This window comes from Salvelinus sp. IW2-2015, linkage group LG26, assembly GCF_002910315.2.
Source record: "Salvelinus sp. IW2-2015 linkage group LG26, ASM291031v2, whole genome shotgun sequence".
In the NCBI taxonomy this organism is placed as follows: Eukaryota; Metazoa; Chordata; class Actinopteri; order Salmoniformes; family Salmonidae; genus Salvelinus; species Salvelinus sp. IW2-2015.
In genome coordinates this window covers 14,119,371-14,146,808 of record NC_036866.1, presented here as the reverse complement: position 1 = coordinate 14,146,808, position 27,438 = coordinate 14,119,371, and the positions used below count along the sequence as shown (strand labels likewise).

Here is a 27,438-nt window from a genome sequence, read left to right as displayed (position 1 = left end):
TTGAATGTGTTGCCTCTAGAAAATAACTACATTTCCCGTCATACTTTGAACGCTCATACGGCATTGTGGGTCGGTTCAATCAATGTCCTTGTCCTGTCAGACGCACACTGTTTGACTGACTTCGCGCAAGGGCTTGGGAATTCGTTTGTACTTGAATTATATTCATTCTAACAAAATGATGGCAGCCAGGTTTCTCCGTCGCTCTCTCCCTGTATTGAGGCAAGCAAGATGCTACGCCGACGCGCCTTCAGGTTCTGCCCAGATGTCCTTCACATTTGCCTCGCCAACTCAGGTAAAATAGTCCGTGGTTGACAAGGCTTATGTTATTGGCCTACGGTAGGTTCCTAGCTAGCTATCTCCATTGATATAACGTCACTCTCTTAATAATAAAGACACATTATCCAACCATACTTATGTAGTTAGCGACAAATGCCTGTGGCGTGCACACCGCTCAATGTCTAGCTAGTTTAACTTGGTAACGTCAGCGTACCTACTTTTTACCTGTGTATGTAACAGTTAGTTGTAAATTGACGCTCGGGCGTGTATATTCTTCCAACCAAGCCTCGCCAAATCAGTTTGGCATGCCTAAATTGTTCTGTGTAACAATGTGTCCCTGTGTTGCCACTTGCTAGCTAACGTTAGATTGCAATAAATAACCTGTTTGTCAAAGCTAGTTAACGTTACCACAATGGGTCACAGGCCCTTGCACTTTCTTATTATTTCACCTTGGGACTAGAAATGGATTACAGAACTCTTCAATTGTTAGCAACCATTTCTGATTTAATAATTAGATTGGCTAAATCTTTAGGAGTGTGCAGACTCCACCTTCTTAGTCACCCACATAACTAGCTAACGTTAGCTATTCAGTTAGTTAGCTAGATACACGTTAGCGTTATAGCTAGCTAGATTTTTTTATTTTTATTTTTTATTTTATTTAACCTTTATTTAACCAGGTAGGCAAATTGAGAACACGTTCTCATTTACAATTGCGACCTGGCCAAGATAAAGCAAAGCAGTTCGACACATACAACAACACATAGTTACACATGGAGTAAAACAAACATATAGTCAATAATACAGTGAAAAAAAATAAGTCTATATACAATGTGAGCAAGTGAGGTGAGATAAGGGAGGTGAAGGCAAACAAATATATGTATAAATAAATAAAAATATAAAAAGGCCATGGAGGCGAAGTGAGTACAACACAGCAAGTAAAATAAAAAACTAAAAACACTGGATATGGTTGGTTTGCAGTGGAAGAAAGTGCAAAGTAGAGACAGAATAATGGGGTGCAAAGGAGCAAATAAATTAAAATAAATAAATACAGTAGGTAAAGAGGTAGTTGTTTGGGCTAAATTGTAGATGGTTATGTACAGGTGCAGTAATCTATGAGCTGCTCTGACAGCTGGTGCTTAAAGCTAGTGAGGGAGATAGGTGTTTCCAGTTTCAGAGATTTTTGTAGTTCGTTCCAGTCATTGGCAGCAGAGACTGGAAGGAGAGGCGTCCAAAGGAAGAATTGTTTTGGGGGTGACATAGAGAGATATACCTGCTGGAGCGCGTGCTACAGGTAGGTGCTGTATGGTGACCAGCGAGCTGAGATAAGGGGGGACTTTCTAGCAGGGTCTTGTAGATGACCTGGAACCAGTGGTTTGGCGACGAGTATGAAGCGAGGGCCAGCCAACGAGAGTGTACAGTCGCAGTGTGGGTATATATGGGCTTTGGTGACAAAACGGATGGCCACTGTGATAGACTGCATCCAATTTATTGAGTAGGGTTTGGAGGCTATTTTGTAATGACATCACCGAAGTCGAGGATTGGTAGGATGGTCAGTTTTACAAGGTATGTTTGGCAGCATGAGTAAAGGATGCTTTGTTGCCGAATAGGAGCCAATTCTAGATTTGACTTTGGATTGGAGATGTTTGATGTGGTCTGGAAGGAGAGTTTACAGTCTAACAGACACCTAGGTATTTGTAGTTGTCCACATATTTTAAGTCAGAGCCGTCCAAAGTAGTGATGTTGGACAGGCGGGCAGGAGCAGGCAGCGATCGGTTGAAGCATGCATTTTGGTTTTACTTGTATTTAAGAGCAGTTGGAGGCCACGGAAGGAGAGTTGTATGGCATTGAAGCTCGCCTGGAGGGTTGTTAACACAGTGTCAAAAGAAGGGCAGAAGTTACAGAATAGTGTCGTCTGCGTAGAGGTGGATCAGAGAATCACCAGCAGCAAGAGCGACATCATTGATGTAAACAGAGAAGAGAGTCGGTCCAAGAATTGAACCCTGTGGCACCCCCATAGAGACTGCAGAGGCCCGACAACAGACCCTCCGATTTGACACACTGAACTCGATCAGAGAAGTAGTTGGTGAACCAGGCGAGGCAATCATTAGAGAAACCAAGGCTTCGAGTCTGCCAATGAGGATGTGGTGATTGACAGAGTCAAAAGCCTTGGCCAGGTCAATGAATACGGCTGCAAGTATTGTTTCCTATCGATGGCGGTTACGATATCGTTTATGACCTTGAGCGTGGCTGAGGTGCACCCATGACCAGCTCTGAAACCAGATTGCATAGCGGAGAAGTGGTGTGTTGATTCGAATGGTCGGTATCTGTTTGTTGACTTGGCTTTCGAAGACCTTAGAAAGGCAGGGTAGGATAGATATAGGTCTGTAGCAGTTAGGGTCAAGGGTGTCCCCCCCTTTGAAGAAGGGATACCGCAGCTGCTTTCCAATCTTTGGGGATCTCAGACGACCAGAAAGAGAGGTTGAAGAGGCTAGTATAGGGGTGGCAACAAATTTCAGCAGATAGTTTTAGAAAGAAAGGGTCCAGATTATCTAGCCCGGCTGATTGTAAGGGTCCAGATTTTGCAGCTCATTAAGAACATCAGCTGACTGTATTTGGGAGAAAGAGAATGGGGAAGGCTTGGGCGGTAGCAGAGGGGAGGGCAGTGCTGTTGTCCGGGGTAGGGGTAGCAGGTGGAAAGCATGGCCAGCCGTAAAAAATGCTTATTGAAATTCTCAATTATAGTGGATTTGTCGGTGGTGACAGTGTTCCTATCTTCAGAGCGGTTGGAAGCTGGAGGAGGTTTCTTATTCTCCATGGACTTTACGGTGTCCCAGAACTTTTTTGAATTTGTGTTGCAGGAAGCAAATTTCTGCTTGAAAAAGCTAGCCTTGGCTGTTCTAACTGCTGTGTATATTGGTTTCTGGCTTCCCTGAAAAGTTGCATATCACGGGGGCTGTTCGATGCTAATGCAGAACGCCATAGGATGTTTTTCTGTTGGTTAAGGGCAGTCAGGTCAGGAGAGAACCAAGGGCTATTCTGTTCCTGGTTCTAATTTCTTGATGGGCATGCTTATTCAAGATGGTGAGAAGGCATTTAAAAAAAATGACCAGGCATCCTCTACTGACGGGATGAGATCAATCATCTTCCAGGATACCCCGGCCAGGTCGATTAGAAAGGCCTGCTCGCTGAAGTGTTTCAGGGAGCGTTTGACAGTGATGAGTGGAGGTCGTTTGACCGCTGACCCATTACGGATGCAGGCAATGAGGCAGTGATCGCTGAGATCTTGGTTGAAAACAGCAGAGGTGTATTTGGAGGGCAGTTTGTTAGGATGATATCTATGAGGGTACCCGTGTTTACGGAATTGGGGTGGTACTGTGGTTTGATAATTTGTGTGAGATTGAGGGCATCAAGCTTAGATTGTAGGGTGGCTGGGTGTTGAGCATGTTCAATTTAGGTCGCCTAGCAGCACGAGCTCTGAAGATAGATGGGGGGCAATCAGTTCACATATAGTGTCCAGAGCACAGCTGGGGGCAGAGGGTGGTCAATAGCAGGCGGCAACGGTGAGAGACTTGTTTTTAGAGAGGTGGATTTTTAAAAGTAGAGTTCAAATTGTTTGGGAACAGACCTGGATAGTATAACAGAACTCTGCAGGCAGTCTTTGCAGTAGATTGCAACACCGCCCCCTTTGGCCGTTCTATCTTGTCTGAAATCTTGTAATTGGGGATGAAAATGTCTGAATTTTTGGTGGTCTTTCTAAGCCAGGATTCAGACCCGGCTAAAACATCCGGGTTGGTAGAGTGTGCTAAAGCAGTGAACAAAACAAACTTAGGAGGAGGCTTCTAATGTTAACATGCATGAAGCCAAGGCTATTACGGTTACGAAGTCATCAAAAGAGAGCGCCTGGGAATAGGAGTGGAGCCAGGTACTGCAGGGCTGGATTCACCTCTACATCACCAGAGGACAGAGGAGGAGTAGGATCAGGGTACGGCTAAAAGCTATGAGAATTGGTCGCCTAGAGCTACTAGAGCAGAGAGTAAAAGGAAGTTTCTGGGGGCGATAAAATAGTTTAAAGGAATAATGTACAGACAAAGGTATGGTAGGATGTGAATACAGTGGAGGTAAACCTAGGTATTGAGTGATGATGAGAGAGATCTTGTCTCTAGAAACATCATTGAAACCAGGTGATGTCATCGCATATGTGGGTGGTGGAACTGAGAGGTTGGATATGGTATAGAGAGATGTCACTGAAGTGCATCTGACAGTAATTTACTAGCTAGTTGGAAACAGTCTTACCTAGTTACATAACTCAAGTCAACATTAAATATGAATTGAAGAGAATTCTGTTTGCTTTTCAACCTGTCAGACAGTAATGGCATTATATAAGGTATAACTGAAATGTACCTTACCAGAACCTCATTGACAACTAAAATATAGTAACATCTCAGTAAATATGCATGGACTTTATCCATTAGAACAATTATCTAGTACTGCGTGCAGATACTGTATATTTCCACAGATAATATTCAACTTCAATTCGAAGAAAATCAATAATAGTCAATGTACTGTAATGTATGTGTTTCTCCTTCTCCCAGGTGTACTTCAAGGAGGCCAGTGTGAAACAGGTTGATGTGCCCACGCTGACTGGCGCTTTCGGTATCCTCCCTGCCCACGTCCCCACGCTGCAGGTTCTCCGGCCCGGAGTGGTCACCGTGTTCAACGATGATGGCTCCGCAACAAAGTTCTTTGGTGAGATTTTGCTTGATGGCTCAGTGGTCTGATAACCTCATATGATTTTATGCATCAAACGTAAAGGGCAAAGAGGAGGCGCATCAGTGTACCGGTTGGCCGCATGGGGTGTGAGTAGCTCTGTTTTGTACTGTCAACTGTGGTTATATGTAGAAACCAGATTACAAAGTTTTAAAGCAAGCCTCTTGATTAATCAAGTCCCCAAGAAACTGGGAGAGTGAGCAATCTGTTTGTTTAACAGCGCCGCGACATGAATCCAACAGACCATTGCCGCCTTCGAAGGAAATGGCAACTTGGAGACGCAAACAAAAGTTATGAACAGTTAAATCTGTCCAGGGAAACATAGCTTTAATACTCTCAATGCACACCAAAACTGCTACAATTGTTGGGGGGAAAATTAGCAGATTCGCTCAAAGACAGAGGATATTGTGTCATACGCACAAACAATGCGTGCGCATGAATTAACAAAATTAGCCTTTTGGGAACAAGGTTGTGAACTTTAGAAGAATTGGACCAGCAAGAAAACACAATCCGATGTAACATGAGAGTATTGTCCTAACCAGAAGGTTAGGAAAAAGGAGACCTTCCAGCAACTTGGTCAAACTGATATCAGAGGAACTTGTCGTGGGTATATCACCAGAGGATCTGGAACCATACCATTGGATCGGAGTGAAACAGAAGAATGCCAAATACCCACTCATGGGTATCATCAAACTATGGAACTATCAGACCAAAGTCAAGGGGGAAGTTGGTCAAAATCCAGGGCCAGACTATTTGATTTGTCCAGGACCTGTCTGCTAAGGAGGAAAGAACTGGGAGCTGGAGAGGGACATGTTTGGCTTGTGAAAGTGGGCAAGAAGGATTTATCTATAAACAATCATTATATTTTCCTTTATTGCTATGTCAAACAAGATGTTTGATTTAGGTCGCCTGCCAAAATAAGAGTTATTTTTTGGGGTTTGCTCTAATATAGCATGATTTCTATTGCTATCTGAACTCCAGAGTTGACATTTGAATGAATGAAATCTGAATGACAATGAAATCTGGGGTGTCTGAGGTGTTTACCAGGTTTATTTGCAGTGTTTTTCTTTTTCTTTAACCTGTAGTTGTTTAAATTAAAATATCATATTCTGGCTTATGTTCAGAAATGTTATTTTCTTTCTTGTAAATACTTTATGGGCTTTTTCTAACATTTAGTGTTTTAATTTTTTTTTTTTTTTTTTTACTTTACTCAGATTTAACTTTAACTGAGTATGAGATTATCATTCCCCTAAAGTATGCATAAAAAGGATCCCAAATTATGTAATCTGTCTGCTTTCCTCTGTCTACATTGGTAATGGTAAAAGGTCTTTATTTTTACGTTTACGCATTTAAGAAATGGAGCTCTGTTCGTTCTCCTTATTCTGTCGCTAAGTGCATTTTCAACAGCATTTTCTGTTGGTATAATTCTGCATGATACAGGAGAATGATCCTATATCATGGTTCTTTGAAGACTGTATATTTTTTTGAAATACGTCTTGGTACGTTTTTATAAGGTAAAGAAAATACAATTTCTGAACTTAACAATTTTAAAAGCTTCTATAGTTTCTTCAGATTTATATCAGCAGACCAAGAATCCCTAAAAATAGATATCACCCAAAAATAAATATTATGCGCTGTTAAAAAGTTCTCAAGGCGAAAGTATGGACTGCTGTCCCGTAGAATTTGAGTTGACATTCTGGGACAGAAGAAGCGACCCTATTTACTCAAATGACGTCACTTAAGTCAGTGCTTCTGAGTTCCATGTATCAAACCGTTATATTAAAACCAGGAAAATCTGGAGTCCTCTGCAGCTTTAAGACCCATAAGTGGCAACCAAAAGAATGAAACTCATAAACAATGGCAAGTCTTACCATACAAGAACATGTTTCAATATAATAGACTAACAAAATTAATGTAGTTTTATCAATAATGGTTGTTGCCGAAAAGGCTTTCGACAGTCTTGAATAACCTTTCCTATTCTAATCTTCAACTTTTCAGCTCAAATGATACATTTCATAAAAATACACTCTGATTTTAAACTGCTTTAGAAAATGGCACGAGACAGGAATGCCCTCTCAAACGTAACAGGTATTGGTAAAGATGAATATAAACTAAGCTTATTTGCCAACGATATAACTGACTGATATTAAACTCAATGCCCCCTTTTTTTTATATATATTTTGAAAATAATTTTATATCCTGAGATGATAAAAAAATAAACTATAGGAAAAAGACAACCTCAGGATCTACAGCAATCCTTCAACACTAGAACTGCCTGGCCTTTCAGGCTATAAGTACCCGCTAGAGAACATTGCCGGGCGTCTACTTAAGCATATGCATCAGATGCATATTATCCTGAAAGGTGCAGCAAACATAAGCGCCAATGCTTAATAAATAAAGGATTAATAGCATGAATAAATAAACTGCAAAAAAACAAACGTCCCTTTTTCAGGACCATGTCTTCCAAAGATAATTCGTAAAAGTCCAAAACTTCACAGATCTTCATTGTAAAGGGTTTAAACACTTTTCCCCATGCTTGTTCAATGAACGATAAACAATTAATGAACATGCACCTGTGGAACGGTTGTTAAGACACTAACAGCTTACGGACGGTAGTCAATTAAGGTCACAGTTATGAAAACGTAGGACGCTAAAGAGGCCTTTCTACTGACTCTGAAAAGCTCCAAAAGCAGGGTCCCTGCTCATCTGTGTGAACATGCCTTAGGCATGCTGCAAGGAGGCATGAGGACTGCAGATGTGGCCAGGGCAATAAATTGCAATGTCCGTACTGTTAGACGGCGCTACAGGGAGACAGGACAAACAGCTGATTGTCCTCGCAGTGGCAGACCACGTGTAACACCTGCACAGGATCGGTACATCCGAACATCACACCTGCGGGACAGGTACAGGATGGCAACAACTGCCCGAGTTACACCAGAAACACACAATCCCTCCATCAGTGCTCAGACTGTCCGCAATAGGCTGAGAGAGGCTGGACTGAGGGCCTGTTGTAAGGCAGGTCCTCACCAGACATCACCGGCAACAACGTCGCCTATGGGCACAAACCCACCGTCGCTGGACCAGACAGGAATGGAAAAAAGTGCTCTTCACTGACGACTTGCGGTTTTGTCTCACCAGGGGTGCTGGTCGGATTCGCTTGTATCGTCGAAGGAATGAGTGTTACACCGAGCCCTGCACTCTGGAGCGGGATCGATTTGGAGGTGGAGGGTCCGTCATGGCCTGGGGTGGTGTCTCACAGCATCATCAGACTGCCTGCAATGACAAGCTCAATCTCAATGCTGTGTGTTACAGGGAAGACATCCTCCTCCCTAAAGTGGTACCCGTCATGCAGGCTTATCCTGACATGACCCTGCAGCATGACAATGCCACCACGCACAGAATGAGCAGTATGGATAATTTCCTGCAAGACAGGAATGTCAGTGTTCTGCCATGGCCAGCGAAGAGCCTGGATCTCAATCCCATTGAGCACATCTGGGACCTGTTGGATCGGAGTGTGAGGGCTCGGGCCATTTCCCCCCCCCCACAGAAATGTCCGGGAATTTGCAGGTGCCTTGGTGGAAGAGTGTGGTAACATCTCACAGCAAGAACTGGCAAATCTGGTGCAGTCCATGAGGAGGAGATGCACTGCAGTAGTACTTAATGCAGCTGGTGGCCACACCAGATACTTACTGACTCTTGATTTTGCCTCCCCTTTGCTCAGGGACACATTCCACTTCTGTTAGTCACATATCTGTGGAACTTGTTCAGTTTGTCTCAGTTGTTGAATCTTGTTATGTTCATACAAATATTTACACGTTAAGTTTGAAAATAAACGCAGTTGACAGTGAGAGGATGTCTTCTTTTTTTTGCTGATTTTATTAGTGGGAATATGTGTTTGGGGAAAAAAAGCTATTTGTTAGTCAAGGATATGTTTTGTATAATTCTACTGTCRTAGAAAAACAAGGTCTAGAATTTATTTTAGTTTCCTTTACAATAAAAACATTAGTGTAATCCATTTGATCAACTTTATTTGTAGATTTGATTAGTTAAACAGCTTCTTTTGACATGGTAGAAACAAAATCTATTAATATAACCAGACAGGTGCCCAAGTTAAATGTATTTTCTGTATTCCTAAACAAAAGCACCAGTGCATGAACAATTGTAAGGGATGAATTACATAAATGGCATATTTTTGCTTAGTAGCCAGAGCAACGCTGCTGTGTGAGCTCTTGTGCTGAATGCATGGACAGCGCGCATATACTTGCAAAAAGTGACATTTGGAAATAGAGCTGCACCTCTTGAATTGACAAAGGTAAGTGTCATAGAAACACCAGATTTTGCTTTCTAATACTATATAGAAATCAATGTTTTACCTGCATGTGACTCTGAAGGAGGATTTGATCGTGAAGATCCTTTCCTGCATCTTTAAATTTAAAGGTGCGCCCATCTCTTTATGTACAATTTGACAGCTGTTAAGCCTAATATTGTCACTCATCAGATTGTCAATTTAATCTTGTCTATAGGCTCTCTTATTGTGTGAAATTAGTTTTGATGTGCAGGCTAACTGGCATATTTTGATTCCCGCTCAAGTTGGATTGTAAGGCGTGCGTACTGGCGGTCGAGAAGTCAGGCGCAGGAGAGCAAAGACTGTTCCAACGGCGCAGTTTAATGATAAGTCACTGTGAACAAAACACAATAATCATAATGGGACAAAACCCCAGACATAACATGCACTTACAAAAAAACAATACCGGAGAAGGACATGTGGGGAACAGAGGGTTAAATACACATGTGCTTCTACACCTGCATTGCTTGCTGTTTGTGGTTTTAGGCTGGGTTTCTGTACAGCACTTTGAGATATCAGCTGATGTAAGAAGGGCTATATAAATATATTTGATTTGATGTAATTGATGGGATTGAAACCAGGTGTGTTGGGAAGACAAAAACAAATGGAAAATAAAAGGTGGATCGGCGATGGCTAGAAGACCGGTCCGAACAAGGAGAGGGACCGATTTCGGAGGAAGTCGTGACAGTACCCCCCCCAACGCGCGGCTCCAGCAGTCGGCACCGGGGACGACCCGGAGGGCGAGGCGCAGGGCGATCCGGACAAAGACGGTGGAACTCCTGCAGCATTAATGGGTCCAACACGTCCTCGACCGGAACCCAGCACCTTTCCTCCAGACCGTACCCCTCCCACTCCATGAGATACTGAAGGCCCCTCGCCCTGAATCCAGTATGGAGCGAACGGAGTACGCCGGGGCCCCCTTGATGTCCAGAGAACCTCCCGCACCTCAGACTCCTGGAGCGGGCCAGCCACCACCGGCCTGAGGGGAGACGCATGGAACGAGGGGTTAATACGGTAATCGGGTGGAAGCTGTAACCTATAACAAACCTCGTTCACTCTCCTCAGGACTTTAAATGCCCCACAAACCGCGGTCCCAGCTTCCGGCAGGGCAGGCGGAGGGTTGCAAACACCGGGGCCTCACTGCGGTGGCGATCTGCGTTCTCCTTTTGGCGCAGCACGGCCCGCTGAAGGTGAACACGGACAGCCTCCCATGTCTCCTCTGCGCGCCTGAACCATTCGTCCACCGCAGGAACCTCGGTCTGACTCTGATGCCATGGCGCCAGAACTGGCTGGTACCCCAGTACGCACTGGAAGGGAGAGAGGTTAGTGGAGGAGTGGCGAAGCAAGTTCTGTGCCATCTCGGCCCAGGGCATGAGCGCCGCCCACTCCCCCGGCCGGTTCTGGCAATAGGACCGCAGAAACCTGCCCACATCCTGGTTTACTCTCTCCACCTGCCCATTACTCTCGGGTTGAAACCCTGAAGTAAGGCTGATCGAGGACCCAGGCGCTCCATGAACGCTTTTCAGACCCTAGACGTGAACTGGGGACCTCGATCAGACACTATATCCTCAGGCACCCCGTAGTGCTGGAAGACGTGCGTTAACAAGGCCTCCGCAGTCTGTAGGGAGACCGGGCAGAGGGAGGAGACGACAGGACTTCGAGAACCGATCCACAACGACCAGGATTGCGGTGTTACTCTGTGAGGGTGGAAGATCGGTTAGAAGATCCACCGACAGGTGCGACCAAGACCGTTGTGGAACGGGTAAGGGGTGTAGCTTCCCTCTGGGCAGGTGTCTAGGAGACTTACACTGGGCGCACACCGAGCAGGAGGAAACACAAACCCTCACGTCCTTAGCCAAGGTAGGCCACCAGTACCTCCCGCTCAAACAGTGCACTGTCCGACCGATCCTAGGATGGCGTGTGGGCCCAATAGATCAACCGGTCACAAACATCAGACGGGACGTACAGACGGGAGCGGGCTCTGCATGTAACGCCTGCCCAATGTCCGCGTCCAGCTCCCACACTACCGGCGCCACCAGGCAGGAGGCGGGAAGTATGGGAGTGGGATCCATGGGCTGCTCCTCTGTGTCATACAGCCGGGACAATGCGTCTGCCTTCACGTTCTGGGAGCCTGGTCTGTAGGAAAGGGTAAAAAACATGGCCCACCTTGCCTGGCGAGGGTTCAATCTCCTACCTGCCCGGATGTACCCCAGATTGCGGTGGTCAGTCCAGATGAGGAAAGGGTGTTTAGCCCTCAAGCCAATGTCTCCACGCCTTCAAAGCCTTGACGCAGCCAACAGCTCCCGGTCCCCCACATCATAGTTTTTCTCCGCTGAGCTTCTTCGAGAAGGCACAGGGGCGGAGCTTCGGTGGCGTACCCGAGCGCTGAGACAGCACAGCTCCTATCCCAGCCTCGGACGCGTACACCTCCACTATGAACGCCAAAGAGGGATCTGGATGGGCCAGCACGGGAGCCGAGGTTAACAACCCTCAGGTGACCAAAAGCCCTGTCCGCCTCAGCCGACCACTGCAAACGCACCGGGCCCCCCTTCAGCAGTGAGGTAATGGGAGCCACTACCTGACCAAAACCCCGGATAAACCTCCGGTAGTAGTTGGCAAACCCTAAGAACCTCTGCACCTCCTTTACCGTGGTGGGAGTCGGCCAATTACGCACGGCTGAAATGCGGTCACGCCATCTCCACCCCTGAGGTGGAAATGCGGTACCCTAGGAAGGAGACAGACTGCTGAAAGAACAGGTGCTTCTCAGTCTTGATGTACAGGTCATGCTCCAACAGGCGACCAAGCACTCTGCGCACCAGGGACACATGCTCGGCGCGTGTAGCGGAGTATATCAGAATGTTATCAATATACACCACTACACCCTGCCCGTGCAGGTCCCTGAAAATCTCGTCTACAAAGGCCTGGAAGACTGATGGCTTATTCATCAACCCGTACAGCATGACGAGGTACTCAAAGTGCCCTGTGGTGGTACTGAAAGCTGTCTTCCACTCGTCTCCCTCCCGGATACGCACCAGGTTGTAAGCGCTCCTGAGATCTAGTTTGGTGAAGAAGCGCGCCCCGTCCATTGACTCGATCGCTGTGGCTATGAGCGGTAGCGGGTAACTATACCTCACAGTGATCTGGTTCAGACCCCAATAGTCAATACACGGGCGCGGACCTCCCTCCTTCACAAAAAAGAAACTCGAGGAGGCGGGTGAAGTGGATGACCGAATGTACCSCTGACGCAGTGATTCAGAGACATGTTTCCATAGCTTCCGTCTCTGCCTGTTACAGGCGTGACTCCTGGGAAGTGCAGCGTCTACCAGGAGGTCTATCGCGCAATCGTCCCGTCGATGGGGTGGTAATTGAATTGCCTTCTTTTTAGAAAGGCGAGAGCCAAATCGGCATATTCAGGGGAAATGTGCACGGTGGAGACCTGGTCTGGATTTTCCACCGTAGTAGCACCAACGGAAACCCCTAAACACCTCCCCGGGCACTCTCATGACTACCCCGTGAGAGCCCTCTGTGGCCAAGAAACAGTGGGGTCATGACAAACTAACCAGGGTAGGCCTAGCACCACGGGAAACGCAGAAGAGTCAATAAGGAAGAGACTAATTCTCGCCTTGTGACCCCCCCCCCCTGTGTCACCATGCCCAGAGGAGCGGGGGCCTCCCTGATCAACCCTGACCCTAATGGTCGACTCTAAGGCGTGAACGGGGAAGGGTACAGCCACGGAAATAATGGGGATCCTTTAACTAAGGGCAAACGATTTATCTATAAAATTCCCATCCGCGCCTGAATCGACGAGCGCCTTATGCGGGGAAAACTCAGGGAAAGTGACATACACACACATGTGCAACAGAGGGCTCTGGGTGAGAATGGTACCGGCTCACCTGGGGTGGTGCCAGAGCGCCCTGCCTGCTGCCTCGATACCCAGAGGAACCAACCCGGCACTGACCGGCAGTGTGACCTCTGCGGCCACAGATGGTGCACGTGCTGGAACCCCCTCCAGTCTCCCTGCGCACCGCCCCTCCCAGCTCCATGGGTATTGGAGAGGGGGTGTGAGGGGATGGAACCAACAGACCCTGATTTGAARGTCCGTGGGTAGCCAGCAGGTTATCCAGCCGGATGGACAGGTCCACCAGCTAGTCGAACTTGAAGGTGGTGTCTGCAGGCCAACTCCCGACGGACGTCCTCGCGCAGACTGCAACGATACTGGTCGATCAGGGCCCTGTTGTTCCATCCCGCTCCGGAAGCCAGGGTCTGAAACTCCAGGGCAAACTCCTGGGCGCTCCTCGTCCCCTGCCTCAGATGGTAGAGGCGCTCACCTGCCGCTCTACCTTCGGGCGGGTGGTCGAAGACTTCCCGGAAACGGCGGGTGAACTCCTCAAACTGGTCCAACACTACATCTCCCTCTCTCCACACGGCGTTGGCCCACTCCAGGGCTTTCCCGGTGAGACACGAGACGAGGGCGGACACCCTCTCACGGGCCCGAAGGAGCCGGGTGGACGGTTGCCAGGTATAGGTCCAGTTGTAATAGGAACCCCTGGCAGTTCGCAGCCATCCCATCATATTCCTGGGGAAGGGAGAGACTAATCCCACTGGGACCAGGAGAAGGAGGGGTGCGTAGTGGAGATAACGGTTGTGCTGGTGGAGGCGCTGGGAGAACTCCCTGTCTCTCCCAGCGGTCCATTTTCTGGACTACGCGGTCAATGGCGGTGCCAAGATGGTGGATCATTGCTACGTGCTCCTCCACCCCTATACCTGGGGTACCTGCTCCTGCTGACTCCATAAGTTTGGTCTGGTATTCTGTAAGGCGTGCGTACTGGCGGCAGAGAAGTCAGGCGCAGGAGAGCAAAGACTGTGTTCCAACGGCGCAGTTTAATGATAAAAATCACCGTGAACAAAACACAATAATCATAATGGGACAAAACCACAGACATAACGTGCACAAGCACTTACAAAAAAAACAATACCGGACAAGGACATGTGGTGAACAGAGGGTTAAATACACAACATGTAATTGATGGGATTGAAACCAGGTGTGTTGGGAAGACAAAACAAATGGAAAATGAAAGGTGGATCGGCGATGGCTTGAAGACCGGTGACGTTGACCGCCGAACGTCGCCCGAACAAGGAGAGGGACCGACTTCGGAGGAAGTCATGACATGGATAGAGTCAAGGATATGTCTTGCATTATTTTAAAGGCCTATTGCAACAGTATGTTTTCATTTCTATTAGGATACATTTGATTTTAGTTATGGTTACAGTAAATAAAACAATCCTGTAACTGCTTATTTTTACAAAGTTAAACGTAAAAGAGAACGGTATCAACCCGCAAGGCGCGCTGTCAAATGTATTTGTTGCTGATTTTAATAGGCATAATTCACTCATTACACAATTTATCTTTCTAAGTTTAAATCAACCTCTAATCAACGGCCAATTTTAAATTTAATTGTGAAGTAACGTGCACAATTATCACCTGTTCATCCATTTGTCATTCAGCGAGGAGTGCGACACACTAGCGCCTGGATGGGTACCAACAACCTACAGCACATGATATCTAAAGGCGTCCTAAAATTCAGAATCAAATGGCATAATGATCCATAGTATTTCTGAAATTCGCCCACATGGAAAACCTGAATGCATAGAAACTGTAAATGACTTAATATGAAATAACATTTCAATGACAGAATTAAAAAGGAATTTGACTGACCAATGTAGACATTTACAAATACAGCTGAAGTCGTATGTTTTATTTCTTTCGTCACATTCCCAGTGGGTCAGAAGTTTACATCCATCAATTAATATTTGGTAGCATTGCCTTTAAATCTAACTTGGGTCAAACGTTTCAGGTAGCCTTCCACAAGCTTCCCACAATGTTGGGTGTATTTTGGCCCATTCCTCCTGACAGAGCTGGTGTAACTGAGTCAGGTCTGTAGGCTTCCTTGCTCGCACACGCTTTTTCAGTTCTGCCCACAAATTTTCTATGGGATTGAGGTCAGGGCTTTGTGATGGCCACTCCAATACCTTGACTTATTTGTTCTTAAGCCATTTTGCCACACATTTGGAAGTATGCTTGGGGTCATAGTCCATTTGGAAGACCCATTTGCGACCAAGCTTTAACTTCCTGACTGATGTCTTGATGTTGCGATGGTGTTCTTCGCAAGCCTCCCCCTTTTTCCTCCAAACATAATGGTCATTATGGCCAAACAGTTCTATTTTTGTTTCATCAGACCAGAGGACATTTCTCCAAAAAGTACAATCTCTGTCCCCATGTGCAGTCGCAAACCGTAGTCTGGCTTTTTTTATGGCGGTTTCTGCGCAGTGGCTTATTCCTTGCTGAGCGGCCTTTCAGGTTGTCGATATAGGACTTGTTTTACTGTGGATATAGATACTTTTGTACGTGTTTCCTCCAGCATCTTCACAAGGTCCTCTGTTGTTCTGTGATTGATTTGCACTTTTATCACCAAAATACGTTTATCTCTAGGAGACAGAACGTGTCTCATTTACATTACATTTACATTTTAGTCATTTACCAGACGCTCTTATCCAGAGCGACTTACAGTAGAGGGCATACATTTTATTACATTTTTTACATACTGAGACAAGGATATCCCTACCGGCCAAGAGCAGACGCTCTTATCCAGAGCGACTTACAGTAGAGTGCATACATTTTATTACATTTTTACATACTGAGACAAGGATATCCCTACCGGCCAAACCCTCCCTACCGGCCAAACCCTCCCTAACCCGGACGACGCTATGCCAATTGTGCGTCGCCCCACGGATCTCCCGGTTGCGGCCGGCTGCGACAGAGCCTGGGCGCGAACCCAGCCCAGCCTGGGCGCGAACCCAGAGACTCTGGTGGCACAGCTAGCACTGCGATGCAGTGCCCTAGACCACTGCGCCACCCGGGACTGTCTCCTTCCTGAGCGGTATGACGGCTGCGTGGTCCCATGGTGTTGATACTTGTGTACTATTATTTGTACAGATGAACGTGGTACCTTCAGGTGTTTTGGAAATTTCTCCCAAGGATGAAGCAGACTTGTGGAGGTCTACAAATTTTTTCCCCCGAGGTCTTGGCTAGATTTTTTTTGATTTTCCCATGATGTCAAGCAAAGAGGCACTGAGTTTGAAGGTAGGCCTTGAAATACATCCACAGGTACACTGCCAATTGACTCAAATTATGTCAATTATTCTATCAGAAGCTTCTAAAGCCATGACATAATTTTCTGGAATTTTCCAAGCTGTTTAAAGGCACAGTCAACTTAGTGAACGTAAACTTCTGACCCATCTGTAAACAATTGTTGGAAAATGTATGTGTCATGCACAAAGTAGATGTCCTAACCAACTTGCCAAAACTATAGTTTGTTAACAATACATTTGTGTAGTGGTTGAAAAACAAGTTTTATTGACTACAACCTAAGTGTATGTAAACTTCTGACTTCAACTGTACATGCAACTTTTATCACAAGTTTGAGCTGAAATCTTTTGGACATCAGAGCAATGTGGAGGGAGTCAGAAAATAATACTAAAATGATGGGTCAGATATATAAAAAACCTTGCAGAAAGCCTATCCAACTGAAGATGGAGTGTTGGAACATAATTAACTAAATTAAAGTTAACAAAAATGTAAGACCTGTATGTTTCAAGAGATAGGAAATGGGTTGGACCGTACTTTTCTCATCAATCATTTTGAAACTTTTGCTTCACTGGAAATCAAGTGATCCTCCATTGTTGCGACTGGAAGAATCAAATGCATTATTATTTGAATATTGAAAAGGTTGTGGGTAACCAAGGCAGTGGAGCAGTTCGAGGTCATATGGAGTAGTCTTGCAGGTGCTGGCAGCATGTGGGTCTGGGCAGGGGTGATGTTGTTGTTTGTGTGCGTATGTTTTATAGTGTGTAAAATCTCTTATCACACACAAGTCTATGCTGTGAGACCAGGATGCTTTTCAGGATCGCCCAATCCACAACACGACCCAGAGGCTCTGTCCCTAACCTCTAGCCCCTTGAATGAGCTCTAACTAAAAGGGTTAGAGTTCGATAGGTGTAGCAACATGGTGGGAATTCCACTGTTCTTAACCCTTTATAAAATGGTGGGTGAGTCTGTCTGACCTCTGACGTTTATGGCAAGAGGGACTAGTGGTCTCACCTAAAATGGATTTGATTCACTACGGCTAGATTTTTCCTCTGACACCCATATGTGTACAAATACCAGTGTGTGTGGTAGGCTGATACATCATTTTGGAAGCTTTGATTACATTTTTAATGACCTTGTGGTATCAACTTAAGTATCTGATTAATAAAAGCAAAGATTTCTAAGCTACTTACGTACCAAATGGGGACAGTGCTTGCGCATGCCTTCTGTGTTTCTAGGTGATCGCAATGGTCAGTTCCATATCAATAACTGGCCATTTTAATGTGGACAATACGGCAGGGGTCAGTCCTGTCTCGAATTGTGGGGAAGACGATGACTGCATCCTTGACCTGGAGAAATATAACTTAGCCTACATTTGAAAGTGTTACGCTACTTCCCCTGCTTTGAAATCCACTACAACAAAATGGCACATCTGCAAAAGTGTCTGCACTGATCATTTCTAAAGGGTGTATGTGAAACGAGGTTAGGGAGTAGAAATAGACGGTAGTATGAATATCTATCGTTATGTGGATCCATACCAGTATACCTTAAGACTACATATTGCCCGTCCTTACTTTAAAGTCCCAGTGCAGTCAAACTTGTATTTTTCCAGTTTTATTTATATAGAGATACACCTCTCTCCATTCACGGCGAGGTTGGAGTAATACTGTGCAATTCTGAAAATGTATAATGCCCCTTTTTGGTGTAAGAGCTGTTTGTAAAAATAAAAAAAACTGCCTGAAATTTCAGCCTGTTTTGGTGGGATGGAGTTTTGGCATTTCTGGTGATATCACCATGCGGTAAATTATTTAATAAGCAAATAACAGTTCAAACCCATCTACTAATAACCGCTCCTTTTCAGTTTTCTCCACTCAAACCCAGTCCTAGCAACATTATTGCCTGATTGTTCTTTGCTATTTTTTACAATTTGTTTTTAATTAATCACAAAGGGCTTTAATTGTTACCCAGAAATGATTTGATATTGAGAACTGCTTCATTGGACCTCTTAACATGGAACTTCCAGCAGGGGTCAGGCCTGTCTTGAATTGTGGGGATGACTGCATCCTAGACCTGGAGAAATCTGACTTAGCGTAACACTTTCAAATTGTAGTCTACTTCCCTGGATTCAAATCAGCTAAAAGAAAATGCTGCATGTTAGTGACAGCACTGAACTTTAAGAGACTGTTGCAGTCTGTGCATGAAGGCAATGCATTTATTTAATTTCAATCGAGTAAGTTGTCTACATGGGGCTGGGTGGTATATTTGATTTATTTCACCTTTATTTAACCAGGTAGGCTAATTGAGAACAAGTTCTCATTTACAACTGCGACCGGGTGCTGCTATGGTGACCAGTGAGCTGAGAACGCGGGGCTTTACCTAGCAGAGACTTGTAGATGACCTGGTGACGAGTATGAAGCGAGGGCCAGCCAACGAGAGCGTACAGGTCGCAGTGGTGGGTAGTATATGGAGCTTTGGTGACAAAACGGATGGCACTGTGATAGACTGCATCCAATTTATTGAGTAGAGTGTTGGAGGCTATTTTGTAAATGACATCGCCGAAGTCAAGGATTGGTAGGATGGTCAGTTTTACGAGGGTATGTTTGGCAGCATGAGTGAAGGATGCTTTGTTGCGAAATAGGAATCTGATTCTAGATTTAATTTTGGATTGGAGATGCTTAATGTGAGTATGGAAGGAGAGTTTACAGTCTAACCAGACACCTAGGTATTTGTAGTTGTCCACATATTCTAAGTCATAACCGTCCAGATTGAATAGTGATGCTGGACGGGCGGGCAGGTGCGAGCAGCGATCGGTTGAAGAGCATGCATTTAGTTTTACATGCATTTTAAGAGTAGTTGGAGGCAATGGAAGGAGAGTTGTATGGCATTGAAGCTCATCTGGAGGTTAGTTAAGTGTCCAAAGAAGGGCCAGATGTATACAGAATGGTGTCGTCTGCGTGGAGGTGAATCCGAGAATCACCAGTAGCAAGAGCGACATCATTGATGTATACAGAGAAGAGTCGGTCCGGTATGATGGGTGGGTGGCTGAATGGAATAGGTTGCTTTACTCAAATTCTGTCTTTTTCAGTGAGCAGCGGGTCAATCACAGTGAATGCAGACTCCTCGGTGCAGCTGCTGGCTGAAGAGGCTTTCCCCCTGGACCAGCTGGATGTGGCTGTAAGTATCCAGCACCCACTCATAGACCTATTTATTATCTCTATGGCAATGGGTGGGCAACTCTTGTCCTGCAGGCCACAGGGTGGGCAGGCTTGTCTTCCAGGCCACTGCATCACACCTGATTCTAGTAATCAACTAATCATAGTTGTATAGTTAGACTGGGGTGTATTCGTTACGGGAACCGTTTACCATTTAAGAACCAAAATGAAACGGAGGTTCCTACCTGAATTTATCAAATAGAAACTCTCATTTGCGTTTTCCTTTTGTAGTAAACGTTTTCTGTTGCTAAACGTTTTGCAACAGACAAAATATTTTGCAACAGCATCGGCGAAATGATTACACCCCTGGGGGCGTATACAATTCTATTGCGAAACATATTATTTAATGGAAGCAAACAACTGATGGACCTACCTGAGTTTGTCGTGTTCTTTTTTTCAACTTTTTGGCCAATGGTTACACACCTGGTGTAGTGTGTTAGAGCTGGGCAGGAAGAAGGGAGGGATACCTTACGTTTCCTGTGCCAATGGGAGCAGATTGCCCTTAAATCATTGAACCAGAGCACTCACAAGATGCTCTTCATCAGAGCAATAACAATTTCATGAATATTTCCCATCCTCTACATTAGGATTGCTTTGTTCTCTGAAAAGCTAGGCTAGAGTTGTGATTGGCATCATTCAGCCCATGCAGTCAGTCATTGATTGAAACCCCTTTTATAAAGATGTTAACTGTGTGCAGCTCTGCTCAGTCAGACCTTAGCCATAGTTTTGCAAAAGGAAACCTTCCATGAAATGACGAAATCCCTTACTCAACAGAATTCTGCACAGCATTGGCTCAAATGTCAGTCAAAATATGTATTTGTGTGAAATGTCCCTAAGGCCATGTTGCTCTTTACTATTCACAGCCCCATCAGCCGATTTAAACACGTTCATCGTAGAGGAGCTCCCCCCCCCTCCCTCTTTCTCTCTGACCCTGTCCAAGAAGGGCACATACTGTCAAGTTGACTCCAAAGAAATGGATGACTTTTTTTTCTTTCTCTGAGAACAATGCACAGGAGAAACCCTGCTGTTAATAAGGCAGGAAAGGTCAGTCACTGTTGAGTTATAGCAGATGTGCCAAGTTCCCACTGGGAGACCTTTAACTCCCAGCTATGTTTGGCATTTCTATGCTTTAATCGCTACTGTAACAAATGGGCCTTTCACAGGAAAGAGGAAATGTGAATTTGTAATGCTAGTCTCTCTCTTCCAGGCCTGCCAACATGCACACAATTTCAGGTTAAAGTACGCTGGAATGAAAAACTAGCCTAAAATTGGCTTCTCGTTGGCACCTTGTGGTTTTTGACCCAACTGTCTGAAGTTGGAACTGAGCCAATCGGAAGACTTGGGCGAGGAGAAAAAATCTCTAGCTCTACCCTCCTGCCCCCCCCCCCCCCAGTCTTAATACTGTTTTGCTCCCTCGAGCTCCACTTCGTCCATTTATACCACTGTGATGAAAATAGATAGGGAAAATGGACAACGAGCCTTTTGCTAAATACTTTTTCCATAATTGGGTCTTAGTCGAGCACAACCACTTATTTCGTACTTGTCTCCTTCGCTAAGGCATCATTACGACGAAAGTAGTTAGCTACGGCGTTTAGTAAACTAAGAGAATACTTTCTTGTGAGCACTTAATCTCCGCAACAGTAGGTGTGAGCGCGTTGGCGAGAAAGGAAACGTGGTGTTGCGATAGTTCAATGCGCATTGCTGCATGGATGGAAACAGACATGGCAGAGAGCTGTTCTGCTGATACCGTCCTTCACAAAAAATCATGTTTGCCTACCTTAAAAAAAATATATATATATACACTGCTCAAAAAAATAAAGGGAACACTTAAACAACACAATGTAACTCCAAGTCAATCACACTTCTATGAAATCAAACTGTCCACTTAGGAAGCAACACTGATTGACAATAAATTTCACATGCTGTTGTGCAAATGGAATAGACAAAAGGTGGAAATTATAGGCAATTAGCAAGACACCCCCAAAAAAGGAGTGATTCTGCAGGTGGTGGCCACAGACCACTTCTCAGTTCCTATGCTTCCTGGCTGATGTTTTGGTCACTTTTGAATGCTGACGGTGGCTCTCATCTCAGTGGGGATCACCCCGCTGAGCCATGAGAAGGAGTCTACACCCACACAAGTGGCTCAGGTAGTGCAGTTCATCCAGGATGGCACATCAATGCGAGCTGTGGCAAAAAGGTTTGCTGTGTCTGTCAGCGTAGTGTCCAGAGCATGGAGGCGCTACCAGGAGACAGGCCAGTACATCAGGAGACGTGGAGGAGGCCGTAGGAGGGCAACAACCCAGCAGCAGGACCGCTACCTCCGCCTTTGTGCAAGGAGGTGCACTGCCAGAGCCCTGCAAAATGACCTCCACCAGCCCACAAATGTGCATGTGTCAGCATATGGTCTCCAAAGGCTCTGAGGATCTCATCTCGGTACCTAATGGCAGTCAGGCTACCTCTGGTGAGCACATGGAGGCCTGTGGCGGCCCCACAAAGAAATGCACCACACCAACACAAGCACGCCAACGCACCGGTCATGCTGGAGGAGTGTGCGGGCGTCGGAACGTCCCCGGGACTCTGTCACGTCTGTCACATGTGCTCATGTGCTCAGTGTGAACCTGCTTTCATCTGTGAAGAGCACAGGGCGCCAGTGGCGAATTTGCCATCTTGGTGTTCTCTGGCAAATGCCAAACGTCCTGCACGGTGCTGGGCTGTAAGCACAACCCCACCTGTGGACGTCGGGCCCTCATACCACCCGCATGGAGTCTGTTACTGACCGTTTGAGCAGACACATGCACATTTGTGGCCTGCTGGAGGTCATTTTGCAGGGCTCTGGCAGTGCACCTCCTTGCAAAAGGCGGAGGTAGCGGTCCTGCTGCTGGGTTGTTGCCCTCCTACGGCCTCCTACGTCTCCTGATGTACTGGCCTGTCTCCTGGTAGCGCCTCCATGCTCTGGACACTACGCTGACAGACACAGCAAACCTTTTTGCCACAGCTCGCATTGATGTGCCATCCTGGATGAACTGCACTACCTGAGCCACTTGTGTGAGGTTGTAGCTCCGTCTCATGCTACCACTAGAGTGAGAGCACCGTCAGCATTCAAAAGTGACCAAAACATCAGCCAGGAAGCATAGGAACTGAGAAGTGGTCTGTGGTCACCACCTGCAGAATCACTCCTTTTTGGGGGTGTCTTGCTAATTGCCTATAATTTCACCTTTTGTCTATTCCATTTGCAAACAGCATGTGAAATTTATTGTCAATTCAGTGTTGCTTCCTAAGTGGACAGTTTGATTTCATAGAAGTGTGATTGACTTGGAGTTACATTGTGTTGTTTAAGTGTTCCTTTATTTTTTTGCAGTGTAATATAATATATATATATATATATATATATATATATATATATATATATATTATATTATATATATATATTAGCCCCCTAGAGTCGCTGTCTGCTCCCCGTGTGAATCTAATTAGCATAATTAAAGAATCCCCATCAATCTTGTCAGTTTAAAATATTTTTTGCATGGGCTGCGTCTCAATCCACCACATCTGCCGACGTTGCCCGTCTGCGGTGAAAGGTGACAGAACTAGAGCGGTGTTCTCACAAAAAAGTCTGTAGAGTCCGAAAGATCTGGCTCCCATGAACAAGATGTCAGTGAGAGCCTCACGATAGTGCTCTATGACCCCCACAAGCATTATGGGACTCGTTTTGTAGTCGGTACAGCCGATCTGCCAACTTCTGTATGTAGTGTCCAAACAGATTGGGCACACGTTAAGTTTGCTGAAAATTAACGCAGTTGACAGTGAGAGGACATTTCTTTTTTTGCTGAGTTTATATATGGAGATATTTTAATGCCTAAAATAAGGGGTTAAATGCTTGTCAGAATAAATACAAATAGTGATCCTTATCTATCAGCTATAGGACAGACACTTCAGAACAAACTTCCTATTTCCATTATTTATTTATTTTATCGATGTATGAAGCTGTTATTCAAGGTTTCTATGGGCGAATGGCACTAAGGCCAAATTCTATGTTTCATCAAATAAAAACAGTTCTGATACTTTTTAAGGGGTCCTAAAATTCCAATTCCAATAGTCATACCATGGATCATTTAGCGATCTTAAAACAATTCCATATTGTCTTAATAGACACCGCCACGGCTTAGATTCTATTAATGTATTTTTTGTTCACACTTATTGCCTGTTGTGCTTTCATTACTGTTACTCAGTAATGTTGTATTTTTGGGGCAAATCCCCTAGTCCTTAACGATTACAAGCATACCCATAACATGATGTAGTCACCACCGTGCGCGAAAATATGGAGTGGTACTCAGTAATGTTGTATTTTTGGGGCAAATCCAATAATGCTTGGTGTTCATGGAAGAAAAAAAAGTGAATTTCTTGAATGTTTTTATGCAATATTACTATAGTCCCTTGTTGCAAACAGGGAGCATGTTTTTGGAATATTTGTAAAATTGGCAAATGTCTACAATAGGCTACTAATGATGTGATAGTCAGTTCACCAATGACAAGGCATGTTGAATGAATGGTAGTAATCACACCTAACTTGATGGATTAGGTCAGGGATGGAGATCTGGAACAAGCCCATAGGCCTAGTTCAGTTTCATAGTACAAATTGCCTACAGTAAACTAGACTACTACATTGCATCCAGTAATTTAATTATTAATTAGAATAATCATTACCCCTACATTTAACCTAGAACAATGAGTTACTGATACCACCTCAATTTCATTTAGGATTAAACCCACTGAAAACTGTTTGTTTGTCTGGCAGAAGCATAAAGAACAGGCTGTCCTTTTTTTGTACTATGTTCTTTGCTCAAAGATTCATCCGTACAGGATTGGATTATGCAGCTTTAGCATCGCTGAAGCAGTGTTTCCCCAAACTATGCTTACAGGGACCCGCCGCCTAGCTCTGACCCTTGTCTAAGGCTGTGTTTACTCATGCAGCCCAGTTCTTTTGCCAAATTATTGCCATTAGAGTTGAATTGATTGGTCAAAAGACCAATGGTGAAACATTTCAGAATTCGGCTGCCTGTGTAAACGCATCCCAAAAACTATTAGCCTTAATTGGTTATTCAGTTGAATGTAAAAAAAATTGACTGGTACTGTGCTAGTTTATTTAGTATGCATGATGTCCAGCACTTCGTAGTATGGATATTGGGATATGGTTGTTGTGTATCTGACCTCTCTGATCTTTAGGCTGCCAAGGTCAACTTGGAGAAGGCCCAGTCTGAAATGGCGTCTGCGTCTGACGAGGCTGCCAGGGCCGAGGTCCAGATCAACATAGACGCCAACGAGGCAATCGTCAAAGCCCTGGAGTAGGCCGTGCGACTGGTCTCTGTGGTACGTATTGCAACCATGTACCTCTGTGAGGTGGTAGAAGTGTAGAGAATATGAGCTTCACATCTGATCTAGACGCTGTTGGAAAAGCTTTAAAATGCATCCAATCCTCGCTCATATCCTCCTTGCGATCAGTGTGTATTTTAGCGATCAGTGTGTATTTTAAAGGCTTACACTTGCCGAGCTAATCGCCTACCAGCTATTTTTTATGAAAGCAGACAACACATAGTGACTTAATGGGTGATGACGTGTTATGCACATTTCAGCCACTAGGTGCAGAGTAGATCTTGTTACCAAGCTTTGACGTTGGCTAACAGAATTGCCATCATGCGTTCTGTTTGAAGGAGAGATTTCCATGACTTGATCACTGATCTCATGCAAGTGAGTTCAGAGCTTGTTTCAGTATGGGCAGCGCTATTGAGTACTTTCACCATTTTGAAGTAGTCACCTAGGTGGGACCATAGAGAATGATAGAGGCCTCTGGTAGCCAAAAGGCTTTATTGGCATGGGTAGCGCCATTGAAGGATTATAACGTTTTAATGTAGTCAACTGGGTTGGACTTTCTACTTCATTGTCTGATCCATCTTGGTAACCCTGTTGGAGTCATGTCCAACCGGGTCATCAGGAGGGATCGGACAATCAATTTTCAGCGAACTGAAAAGAGCGACCCATGGATATGTGTGCTTTGGGGACCTTAACAAAATGTGACTGGCTGAACGGGTGTTGTATGTGGAGGACGAGGGCTGCAGTAGGTATCACAGATGGGCGGGGAGTGAGCCCTAAGAGGGTTTTATAAATACGCATCAACCAGTGGATCTTGCAATGGGTATACAGAGAAGACCAGTTTACAGAGGAGTATAGAGTGCAGTGATGTGTCCTATAAGGAGCATTGGTGGCACATCTGATGGCTGAATGGTAAAGAACATCTAGCCGCTTGAGAGCACCCTTACCTGCCGATCTATAAATGACGTATGGTCATCTGAATCTGGGTTAGTTTGGCAGCTGGGGTGAAAGAGGAGCGATTACGATAGGGAGAACCAAATCTAGATTTAATCTTAGCCTGCAGCTTTGAGATGTGCTGAGAGAAGGACAGTGTACGTTTGAGCCGTACTCCCAAGTACTTTTATGAGATGACTACCTCAAGCTGTAAACCCTCAGAGGTTTGTGTAAACACCTGTGGGGAGAGGGGCATTTTTCTTACCAAACCACATGACCTTTTGTTTTGGAGGTGTTCAGAACAAGGTTAAGGGTAGAGAGCTTGTTGGGCACTAAAATCTTTGTTGTAGAGCATTTAACACAAAATCTGGGGAGAGGTCAGCTGAGTATAAGCCTATCATCTGCATATAAATGGATGAGCGTGTCTTATTGCCTGAGCTATGTTGATGTAAATTAAGAGCATGGGGCCTAGGATCGAGCCTTGGGGTACACCCTTGGTGACAGGCAGTGACTGACACAGCAGATGTTCTGACTTTATACACTGCACTCTTTGAGAGAGGTAGTTAACAAACCAAGCCAAAGACCCCTCAGACACCAATACTCCTTAGCCAGCCCACAAGAATGGAATGGTCTACCCTATCAAAAGCTTTGGCCAAGTCAATAAAAATAGCAGTTTTTTGGTGTCAAGTTTCAGGAGCTCCTTTAGCACCTCGGACTAGGTGACTGCCTGCAGAGAGAAACTTTGTAGAGGGGCAGGGGAAAAAGAGGGAGAAGCATCGGGTATAGTTGCATTAGAAGGGGTGGGAGATGAGGAAATATTGGATGGACAAGGAGGCATGGCTGATGCATAGGAATCCTGACTTAATGAAGTGGGGAATTGAGCTCAGCCATGTGGTTGTTACTGACAAGAAGCACATCAACTTTAAGGGACATGGGCAGCTGTGAGGGTTTATTTTCTTTAGCCGTTTTCCAGAACTTCTAGGGGTTAGACCAACAGAAGTGGAGTAACTGCAGCGGCTGGACCTGTTTTTTATATTTATTTGTGTTTTCTTTATGGGGGCGTGTTTTGTTTACAATACCACTGAAAATATCAAAGGTCCAAGTGTCCTCGACCGAAGGGATCAAGCTGAGTCTATTCCATTTTATCTCTATGGTTCAGTAAGTATTTGAACAGGGTCTTTAGCACACCCCAATGTTATGTCAGACTGTTTTTATTTCTGGATGACTGTGTACTTAACGTAATCATATTTTCGCCTTTGTTCCAGGTGTCGTGTTGGTATAAAGGAAATGAAAATTCTCCAACTGTTTCCCGGACCAGTCAAGTCAGTAACTGCAAGATCTCATGCTTGCTTTGTACAGTGGAATGAAATGACCAATAAATGTATTTGGATTTA

At 45.1% G+C, this 27,438-nt stretch overlaps 1 protein-coding gene across 1 annotated transcript; it reads left to right on the top strand.

Annotated features, from left to right (window-relative positions):
• The first annotated feature begins 52 nt into the window (after positions 1-52).
• Positions 53-27,438, top strand: LOC111952809 (ATP synthase subunit delta, mitochondrial). The gene is made up of 5 exons (XM_023971724.2): positions 53-292; positions 4,869-5,022; positions 19,618-19,706; positions 24,968-25,111; positions 27,310-27,438. The coding sequence occupies exons 1-4, from the start codon at positions 176-178 to the stop codon at positions 25,088-25,090; spliced, it is 483 nt and encodes a 160-aa protein (XP_023827492.1). The 5' UTR covers positions 53-175; the 3' UTR covers positions 25,091-25,111; positions 27,310-27,438.